This window comes from Prionailurus viverrinus, unplaced genomic scaffold (genome assembly GCF_022837055.1).
Source record: "Prionailurus viverrinus isolate Anna unplaced genomic scaffold, UM_Priviv_1.0 scaffold_45, whole genome shotgun sequence".
NCBI lineage: Eukaryota > Metazoa > Chordata > Mammalia > Carnivora > Felidae > Prionailurus > Prionailurus viverrinus.
The window spans coordinates 707,401-718,253 of NW_025927610.1; the positions used below are offsets into that span (position 1 = coordinate 707,401).

Genomic DNA, 10,853 nt, shown 5'->3' on the forward strand with positions numbered 1-10,853 from the left:
TCCCGCCTCCAAAGTCGGTCTGGTTTTTCTGGATCCTTTGCATTTTCTTGTGGATTTTATTTATTTTTTTAAGTTTATTTATTTTGAGAGAGACAGAGAGCAGCATGAGCAGGGGAGGGGCAGAGAGAGAAGAGAGAGAGAATCCCAAGCAGGCTCCACGCTGTCAGCGCAGAACCAGGTACGGGACTCGAACTCACAAAACCATGAGACCCTGACCTGAGCCGAAACCAAGAATCGGATGCTTAACCGTCTGAGCCACCCAGGCGCCCCTCCGTATGGATTTTAGAATCAGCTTGTCAATTCCTCCCCCAGAACTTACGAACTGTGAGATCATGGGCTGAGCGGAAGTCAGATGCTCAACCGACTGAGCCACCCGGGTGTCCTCATCTGATTTTCTACGCAGATTATTCTGCAGTCTGTGGATAGAGGCAGTTTTTGCCTCTTTCTGTCAGTCCAGATGCCTTTTGTTCTTGTCTGCCCAGAGCCTGCATAAGACACTGAATAAAAGTGGTGAGAGAGGATGTCCTTGCGTTGTTCCTGACCTTGGAGAGACGTCTCTAGTCTTCTACCAGTAAGCAGAATGCTCATTCAAGGTCTCTCGCAGGTGTCCCGCCCCAGGTGGAAAAAGTTCCCTTCTATTCGTGGGTTTTAGAAGGCACAGATGCTAGAATATTTTGTCAGACACTTTTTCTAGACCTTTGGAGACAACGGTCTTCGTTTTGAGTCTGTTAATGTGGCAAATTGTGTTGGCTGAGTTTTGAGGGTTGAACCATCCTTGTATTCCTGGGATAAAGTCCCCTTGTTCATGAGGTATTATCCTTTTTTCCATATTGTTGGATTTGGTTCACTGAAAATATCTACAGGGTTTTTGCAGCTGTCTTCCAGAGGCGTGTGGGTCTAGTTTTCTGGTTTTAGTATCGGGATGATAGTTGGGAAGTTGTTTAGGAAAAACTCCCCTCCCGTGCCTCTTATCTGTCCTCAGTTCTCTGCCACGACACTGCGTCACTTCTGACACCCTGGGGACCAAATGCGAGGGGCTTCCCAAAGCCAGCTAGCTGTCCTATTGTTCTCCCCCGAGCCTGACACTGTCTGCCTAGAGATAGTGTCAGACCCCACAATCAAGGTCATACAAGACTGCCCCCCAAGTCAGATGCCAATCAAAAGTGCAGGCTATCACCTGTGCTTCTGACCCACCGGCTATAGACTGGGGGTTCTCATGGCCCCTCCTCAGGTTGGATCATTTGCTAGAGTGGCTCACAGAGCTCAGGAAAACAGTTACTTGCTAGATGACCATTTTATGTATAAAGGGGAGTAACTCAGGAACAATGGAAGAGACGCACAGGGCAGGTCTGGGGGGAGGCACAGAGTACTTCCGAGGAATCACCAACTGGGAAGCTCTCCCACCCACCCTCTCGGGCTTCATGGTGTTGGCATGATTGGTTACATCCCTGCCATGGTGATTATGTCATCCTCCAGCCCCTCACCTCTCCCCAGAGGCAGGTTGGGAGTCGGGGCTGAAAGTTTGACCCTTCGCCACATGGGTGGGTTTCCCTAGCAACCAGCCCCTTCCTTAGGGGCTTCTCAAAATCACTCACTAACATATACTCAGGAGTGGTTGCAAGGGGCTTGTGGTGTAGGTAACAGAAGAAACCCATCTCACATTTGTCACTGTCACCATTTCAGGATCTGACAGCAAAAGATGTCCCCGGAGCCTTTATCACAGGGATTACAAAAGTGTTAGGGGGTGTGTGCTGGGAACCACAAACGAACATCAAAATACGTATTTCTCGTTATAAATCACGATATCCCAGAAGTATTTGCTCATTTTCAGTGTTCTACAAGAGTTTGTGCAGAGTCGGTGCTCTTTCCTTCCTAAACATTTAGTAGAATTTTCCTGTGGGACCACCTGGGCCTGAAGTTTTCTTTGTGGGAAGATTTTTAATTACAAATTCAGTTTTTAACAATAGAGGTGAGGTTACGTGGTTGTCTGCTGCTTCATGAGTGAGATTTGGCAGTTTGGAAACTTAAACGTGTGCATTTTGTCTGCGTCATCAAATGTATTGGCATCAAGTTATTCATTGTTATGTCTTACGACCCTTTTAATGCCTGTAGGATCCGTGGTGATGTTACCTCTCATGGTCCTGGTGAGGATAATTATCTTCTCTTTTCCTTTGTCCTTTTTTTTCATATTTTGGTTGATCAGTGTGGCTGAAAGCTTAAAGTTTTATCTTCTCTATTATATTTCTGTTTTCTACTTCACGGATTTCCAATCGTTGGTATTTCCTTTCTTCTGCTTGCATTGGGTTTCATCTGATATTCTTTTTCTAGCTCTTAAGGTGAAAGCTGAGGTCATTGATGTGAAACCCTTTTTTTTTTTTTTTGATATGGGAACTTTGGTGCTATTCATTGCCCTCCACGTACTGCTTTACCTGCATCTCACAAGTTTTGATATGTCGTTTTGCCATTTTTATTTAGTTTAAAATCCTTTCTAGTTTCCTGTTTGACTTCTTCTTTGAAAACGGGTTGTTCAGAAGTGTGTTATTTCATTTCTAAGTTCTCGGAGACTTCTTTAATTCTGCTGTGGTCAGAGAGCATGTTTTTATGATAGGACATTTTAAAATGTACTGAGACATATTTTATGGTTCAAGAAAGGTAAATGTTATTTCTGGGTCTAGGGCACCTTCTAAGTCACAGGCTGGAGCAGCCAGGGGGAAGTTGTGTGTATGATGCTCTAAACAGAGGGCCTGGCATGTGGCTAGTGCTCACTGGGCATTATCGGCTAATATTATCATTTATGGGGAAGGCAGGAGAAGGTGACAAGTTCAGATCTGAGCAGGCAAGTCTGGGAAATCTGGGAGATAAGGCTGGAGAGGAGAGCCCCAATGCCCACCAGGGTTTGGGTGTAGGTCTCACGACAGAGCGGATATGGGAACTGATATGGGTGCGTGGGTCCTAAGGGCGGGGGTGGGCATGAAGCCACCAGACGAGGCAGGACATCTCCCAGCCCTTCAAGAGCAGCCTAGAGGAGAGAAGCAGCTCTAGGCCTGTGACTGCACAAATGACTCCCGCTGCTTTTTTGGCTCCTGGGGGAAATTTAGTCCCCACATGGCCCCTCAGGGAAGGCAGAGGTTTTCACAGAGGCTCTAACGGAGTCTTGTCATGATTTGTTCCCAGACTGGAAGAAGCGTTTCATCGGCATACGGATGCGGACCATCACCCCGAGGTGAGTGTCTAAGGATGATTCCCGCTGCCCCTCCCTCCTCCTCCCAGACCCTGTCCAGCCATGCCTGGCTGCCTGCAGGTGTTCCCGTGGGCCAGACGCACTCGCGCTCCCAGGCCTGGGCTCAGGCCAGTCCCTCTGCCTGCAGTGCCCTTTCTCCCTTTGTCCCATAGGTTTCCTCAGCTCCCTCAGGCTCCCTTCAGGTGCTGCCTCCTCCAGGAAGCCTCTGTGGTTACCGTAGCAAATCACCACAAACTTCCTTCTCTCACACTTCTGGAGGCCAGTGGTCCCAAATCAGGGCACCAGCAGGGACGTGCTCCCACCGAAGGCTCTGCGGGGAGAGTCCTTCTTTGCCTCTCCCAGCTTCTGGGGGCTCCAGGGGTTTGGGGGTTGTAGCCGCCCCCACGTGAGGATGGGGGCAGACGTGCCTTAACCGCGGAACTGCCTTTTCAGTTTGCTGGAAGAACTGAAAGCCAGCGACCCAGACTTCCCATCGGTCAGCAGTGGGATCTACGTGCAGGAGGTCGTTCCAAACTCACCTTCTCAGAGGTAGACTGCCCTACAGGAAGCAGGAAGGCTGGACGGGGCCAGCAGACATCCTGGTGGGTGGGGTTGGGTGGGCATGAGGCCGAGGGTGGGCCCGCCTCGGTGACCTTGTACGACCTTGAGCCCCCTGGCACATGATATGGCATGGATGTGGCAGGTGGGATTCTGGCTTGTCGTCTAAGCCAGGGGCAGGCTGGAAAGACGAAGTTTTCCTTGGGGCATTGGCAGTCACCGTCCTTGGTTCAGAATATCCTTTCCTTTTATTTTTATTTTTATTGTCATTTTACATTGATTTATTTTTGAGAGAGAGAGAGAGAGAGAGAGAGATACAGAGTGGAAGCAGGGGAGGGGCAGAGAGGGAGACAGAATCTGAAGCGGGCTCCAGGCTCTGAGCTGTCAGCACAGAGCCCGACGTGGGGCTTGAACCCACGACCCATGAGATCATGACCTAAGCTGAAGTCGGACCTTCAACCGACTGAGCCCCCTAGGCGCCCCCAGAATGTCCTTTCCTTTGGGTCTGGGGAGACAGAGCAGTAGAGACCCCCCAGAGCTCAAACCCCATGCCGGCCTGACTCCCGCCAGCCTGGGCCTCCTTCCTTGTCTGCAAGATGGACACGATTCAGCCCACTCTTTGTCCCCTGAGGAGACTTGGTCAAGCTCAGATGAGATAAAGCCCCGTTTCCTTTGAGACCACCGAGTGCCGGGAAAGACTGACTGTTCCCAACACCATGAGCTGAGGCAGCCGGTGCGGCACGGGCCCGGCACCCTTGTGGGCCGATCCAGGCCCAGAGGGGCTCTGACGAGCCCCTTCCCTCCTTTGCCCCAGGTCTCCGCTGTTGGAGGGTGGGCTGCATTGGTCTAAATGGTAATTCGCACAGCTGGAGGTCAAGCTCAAGGGCCATGGGGCGCGAGGGCAGGCGGTGGAGTGGAGAGGAACCAGGCAGGCGGGCCTCCAGCCCTGCGGGGCCCCTTCACCCCACCAGGAGTCCCTTCCTCTTGCATGTGCCGTGTTGCTTGTGCGGGAGGACACGGGCCCCCAGCACACGCGCTCGGTCTGCAGCCGGCCTGCAGGACAAGTTGTTGGAACGCAGATCCGTGAAGGCAAAGAGTCAGCGCCCAGCTCAGGCCCCTTATTCAGCAGGCGGCCGCCCTCAGGGCCAGCGCGGTGGGACCAGGGACCACGGTGGCTGCCGGTGGCCGCGGCGTGAATCAGCGTTCCATACGCGCCTCCTTAGTCAACCCTCACCGCGGCCTGGACCTCGCAATTTGCAAAGCGTGTCCCCACATAGGGCTGCAGGTGCAGAAGCTGAGGCTCAAAGGGGCCGAGTGCCTGGCCTGAGGCAGCCCAGCTAGGAAGGCGGCAGCCTACACTTGGCCCCAGCCCTCCTCACGTGTAGAGGAAGCAGGCTGACACAGCCCTGGCCCTCGGAGGACGTTGGTTTTCCACTGGGGTAGGAACCCCGCAGTCAGGGTGCTGTTCTCGCCTGCGGAAGTGCTTCTCTTTCCACCGCTGCTGTTCAACCAGATCGTCCCCCGAGCGGGGTCCTGGCCTCGCAGGGATGTGCGGTGACCGGGTGTCTCTCCGTCGGCAGGGGGGGCATCCAAGATGGCGACATCATCGTCAAGGTCAACGAGCGCCCGCTGGCGGACTCGAGCGAGCTGCAGGAAGCCGTCCTGACGGAGTCCCCTCTGCTGCTGGAGGTGCGTCGGGGGAATGATGACCTCCTGTTCAGCATCGCGCCCGAGGTGGTCCTGTGAGGGGGAGCTCTCCCCACGTCGCCGAGTGCCAGAGCCTGCGGCCCAGGACAGGTGCCAGCCGAGAGGTCCCGTCCGGAGCCGCTGCCTCCCACGGGGTCGGGACGAAGGACCACGGACGGTCCTCAGCAGAGCCAGAGGCCTCCTCCTGGCTGTCCAGGGGCAGCGCCGCGGGCAGGGCTTGGCCAGGGACCTGCCTCTCAGCCTTCGGGGGGTCGGCTCCCTCATCACAGTGCCACGGGGGCAGCCGGATGTCCCCCGCGTACAGATGCTCCTGAGGGCCACCCTCCAAGTGCCCGGGATATCTAGAACGCTCCTCTGGAGTTCCCTGCAGCCCCCACCTTCTGTCCTACACCCCTGCCTCGACACCTGTCCGTACCTGTGTCCAAACGTCCCACCTACTCCTACCCCTCCCTCCCCTCCGACTCACCTGCTCAGGTCGGTCCCCGAGCCCATCCTCCGCAAGGAATGCCTCCCATCCCCCCCCCCCCCACTGAACACCACAGTGCCCACTGCACTGAATGACCAGGGCTGTGACCCCGCCAGCCTGGAGGCCCTGGGGGGCGGCTGTGTCTGACTCGGGGAGTCAAGCGTGGGGACCCGGCCCACAGCAGGTGCCGAGCGGAGGCGCCCTGGCTTCCCGGCCAAGCCCTGTGGCAGGAGAGAGACTGGCCAGGGGCAGAGAGCACCTGACACCCTCTGGAAGGCCACTTGTCCTCCTGGAGGTGGCCTTGGGACGGCGGGCAGAGGAAGCCCCTGGACGGGGGCTGGGGTTCCAAGGACCGAGCTGGTTCCTCCTCCCCTGTGCCGTTCTGCGTGAAGCGGCAGGTGGCGGGGCGTGGTGGGGAGGGGCACGCGTGTGTTCTGAGGTGCATCGGTGGCCTTTGCTGTACAATGGATTCCCCATGTTGCTTGTACTGTGTGTTTCTCTACTGTATGGAAATTAAAGTTTACAAGCACACGGTCCTTGGCCGGCAGGGGCGCCGAGGGCAGCCCTTCCCCCGACCCCCGGCCCCAGCCACAGCTGTTCCTGTCTCCGGTCCTGACGCCAGCGATGGCGGGGCGAGGCGGGAAGAGACCGAGAGGCGGGAGCTCACCCAGGGTAGCAAGTAGGGGGCACCAGGGGGAGGGGGAGGGGCGCCCGGCAGGTCTGAGCGGGAGGGGGCCCGGCCTGGGTTCTGGGCCGCAAAGCCCGGGGCGATGGAGACCCCGCCAGTCCCAGCCTCGCAGGGGGCAGGGTCTGCCTCTGGGCAGCCGCGTGAGCACCGGCCACCTTCCCTGAGGGCGGCTGGACAACCGCGGGACCTCGAGCCCTTTCCAGCTCTGGGAGCCTGGGGCTGGACAGGCCCGTGTTTCAATGACCCGCCCCCCCCCCCCCCCCACGGGGCAGGTCTAGAGGGTGGCCTCAGATGGCCGTGGCAGCGGCTGGGATTCTGGTTGGTACCTAGAGGGATGCACAGGACACCCAGGCGCGCCAGGAGCTGGCGGGGATCAGACCACAGGGCACTCTGCAGAAGGACCAGAAACTGCCGCGAGCAGCTTTGACGAGGGCGCCGTGTCTGGTTCAGCACCGCAGTTTTGCCATCCTGGGGCTCCGGTTAGCGTGTGAACTGAGCGCCGCTCCCCACACCCGGGCCGCACCGGGGCCCTGGGTCTGCCCTGAGGGGAATTGGGTCCCCGCGCGGTGAGGGGGCGGGGGGGCGGAGCACTGTGTGGGGCTGAGCTGCTGTCCGCGGAGCTGGAGAAAACCCTCCGGCCGAGGGGCAGAGGGCCGCAGGCAGCTGGGCCGACGGTGAGCCCAGAACCGTCCCTCGCGGCCGCAGGAGACCTCACAGGTGGTGGCGGTCGTGGGCGGGGCTGCAGCCCCTGCTGTCGGGGACCTTGGGCATTTGGCGGGACTTCGCCCCCGGGATGGATCGGGCCCCCTGAGCGTGGCCTCCGAGGACATCAGTGGCGCCCCAACCGTCGGCATCGCCCCTTTCCCCACCACCGCCGCCGGAAACCTTTGACTTTGGAGGGGAGGGAGGGGAGGGGGCAGATGCGGGGAGCAACAAGGCGGTGGTGCCCAGAGAGGAGCCGGGCTCGGCCGGTCGGCACCTGCTGTGCTATAGTAAACACTGGATTAAATGCCACGTGGGAGGCTCCTGCCTCGGGGTCTGGCCTCAAAAGTGCCCCCAAATGTCACTTCACAGCTCGTCACTCCCTGCCACCAGCCTGCTGGCTGGCAAGAGCCACCCCCGGCCTCAGGGGGTCCGCCGGTGAAGCGGGAGGTGGGATGTGGGGCTCTCTGGGCTCAGGCGTCAGCCGGGCCTGCGCTGTGGTCTTGCCCTTGCCCCCGTCTGGCGGACCCTGCCGGGGCCCCGACCCCTGTGCTGCTGCATCCAAGGCGGCCACTTTCTCCCCTGGTGCTGGGGGCTGTGCAGCGAGGGTGGGCCCTGCGGCCTTGGGGCCCTCTATCCCCCTCCAGCCGCCCAGCCTGCCCCCGGCCCCCAGCTGCGAGGAGCTGGCTTCCCTCACACTCCTCCAGCTGCACCCGGTGAAAAACAACTTTTCCAGAGCCCGCCAGCTGCCGCTGGAGCTATTGCGCAACCCTCAGGGTCCTGACGCCACCCCGGGTGGCTGGGCTCGCGGCCCGCCCCCCCGCTATCTGTCCTGGGACCTGTGCACGGGGTGCCGGCAACGGCAGCGTCCTCGGGCAGGAGCACCCCATCGTGGCCGTGGGGGCCCTTCATAAACACCCGGAATCCAGCAGGACAGGACGGGAAGGAGCCTCACAGGTCCCTGAGTCCACACGCCCCATTGGACAGCGGCGGGAACGGAGGCCCAGAGAGGAGGACTCGGGGTCACACGTGAGCGCGTGGCCGGCCACCGGGGGCCCGGGGCCGGGCTGGAGCGCACAGCTGTGGCCTCGGCCGCAGCAAGACGACAAACATCCGCTGCCTGACTCAGGGGGTCGGGCCCGTCTCCAGGAGGGGCGCAGCCCGAGGGTCACAGCGTCTTCCTCCTTCCGGGGCCCCTCCCAACCCCAAGGGGATTAGTGGGTCCAGACCACAGGTGACCAGACAAGGAGGCTGTGGAATGAATCAGATGCCAGAAGGCGGCTGGGCACCCGGCAGTGTTGCCCCGGCTTGAGCAGCGCCCGGGGAGGCCGGGGCGGGGGGCCTGCCTGCCAACACTGCCCCAGCCCCCTGTCCGTGTAGACACGCCTGTCCCCCGGCTGCCCTGCTCTTGGTCCACATTCTTCAGGTCTTCTGGGGGCCGGCTCTGTGCTCTCTCCCTCCACTCCCCCTGCTTCCTCCAGCCCCGCCCTGTGCAAGGCGCTCCAACCACCTGGACCCTGCCTGGGCACCCCCATGCGGGCCCTATTCCCTCTGAACGTCCGCATCAGAACCCGGGAACTGGGACGTCACCTCACGCAGCCAGAGGGACCTTGCAGCCACGGTCAATTGAAGGTTCCTGACACGGAAAGTTATCCTGGATGACCAGACAGGCTTCCGGGGTCACAGGGTCCTTATCAGAGGAGGCCGCAGGGTCAGAGTGAAAGACGTGGGCCGGAAGCAGAGGCTGGGGAGGGGATGTGAGGAAGGGGCTGGGGAACACAGGAAACCTCTGGAAGCTGGAGGAAAGGGTTCTCCCCTGGAGCCTCCAGGAGTAACCAGCCCTGTCAACACTTTGACTTCAGCCCAGTGACACTGGCTCTGATGTCCTCAAACAGTGTTCACCACACGGGCACCTCCCTGTCCCAGGCAGCCGCCCGCTACCCTCTCGGCTCCAGAGGAGAGACCAGGGCTGGCCAGCTGTAGAAATGCACCCCCAGCCCACTTCCGTCAGTCCTCCCAGACCCCAAACCCGGGCCCTCCCGACCCTGGCCGGGTCAACATAATCGGGATGTGACAGCTCACGTGTACACACAGCACGCGTGAATCTGTGCGCACATGGAGATACGTGTGTGTGTGTGCTCATACAGCCAGGTGAGTGTGCACATGCACACTCATGCATGTGTGCACATGACCCACGTGAGCGTGCACAGTACAGACATGCATGTGTGCATGGCCCGTGTGAGCATGCACACGTACAGACCGTGTGCACACACAGCAGGCGTGCGTGTGCACGTATAGACACGTGTGCACACGCGGCCCATGTGAATGTGCACACAGCACTCACGAGCGCGCACATGGCACAGACATTCATGCACACGGCCCACGTGAGTGTGCACACAGATGTGCGTGTGCACACGGCACATGTGAGCATCCACAGGGCACAGACGTGCTTGCACGCGGTCTACGTGAGCGTGCACACGACACGTGCCCATGGAACCGCTCAGCCCTCAATCACACAATTTTTGGCATCATGTGCCCTTGCGGACATTTCTTCTCGCTGCACGCGTCAGGGCTACGCCTCCTTTTCCTGGATTCAGTTTCTTCCTCGTTTGCAAGTTTCTTTTTTTTTTTTTTCATTTCGGTCGAAATGTTTTCTCCAGTAACTGTTTTCACAAAGGAGTCCGGGGGAGGGGATTGAAGAGCTGAGATGCTTGAAAGATGCTTGAAACGTTTTCATGTCTTCAGAATCATTGTCGTCGTGAAGCGTGACAGAGACAAGGGCCCGAGCCTAACATTTGAATGTACATCTGATGCTCGCCCATCATGGGTGTTAGAGGCACTGACCCCCCACTGAGTCAAAAATCCACATACGAACGACTTTTAGTTTTCTTAATTTTATTCATTTTTGAGAGAGAGAGAGAGAGAGAGAGAGAGAGCATGAGTGGGGGAGGGGCAGAGAGAGAGGGAGGCACAGAATCCCAAGCAGGCTCCAGGCTCTGAGCTGTCAGCACAGAGCCCAACGCGGGGCTAGAACCCACGAACCATGAGATTGTGACCTGAGTCAAAGTCCAGCGCTTAACCGACTGAGCCCCCCGGGGCGCTCCTAAACAATCGGCATACAACTTTTGATTCTCCCAAAACACAACTACTAATAGTCTGCTATTGACCAGAGCCCTACCAGTAACAAGAAAGTTGATTAACACCTATTTTGCATGTCGTATGTGCCATGTACTGTATAATAAAGTAGGCTAGAGGAAAAAATGTTACCGAGAAACGCACGAGGAAGAGAAAATACGTTTACACGCTGCTCTGTATTTATGGAAGAAAGTCTGTGGCTCAGTGGACCTTCGCAGTTCCAACCCGTGTTGTTCGGGGGTTGTGCGCATTATCAGAAAGCAGGTGCGCGTCACCACCCCTGCGTCAAGAGCCCTGACAGCCCCCGGCACCACGTGGTCCCCGCCAGCGGCTCCCGACAACCGCGCTTCGTGGTGAACACCCCTCGAGTTCCCTCG

General features: G+C 58.3%; 1 protein-coding gene across 1 annotated transcript in view; it reads left to right on the plus strand.

Moving 5' to 3' along the window:
* The window catches only part of HTRA3 (HtrA serine peptidase 3), a 29,751-nt gene extending 23,266 nt beyond the window's left edge, over positions 1-6,485 (plus strand). Inside the window, exons 7-9 of the mRNA XM_047847295.1 lie at positions 3,175-3,223; positions 3,674-3,769; positions 5,359-6,485. Coding sequence (XP_047703251.1) covers positions 3,175-3,223; positions 3,674-3,769; positions 5,359-5,524 — 311 coding nt within the window. The 3' untranslated portion in view covers positions 5,525-6,485. The remainder of the gene's footprint in view (positions 1-3,174; positions 3,224-3,673; positions 3,770-5,358) is intronic.
* The last annotated feature ends 4,368 nt before the right edge of the window (positions 6,486-10,853 follow it).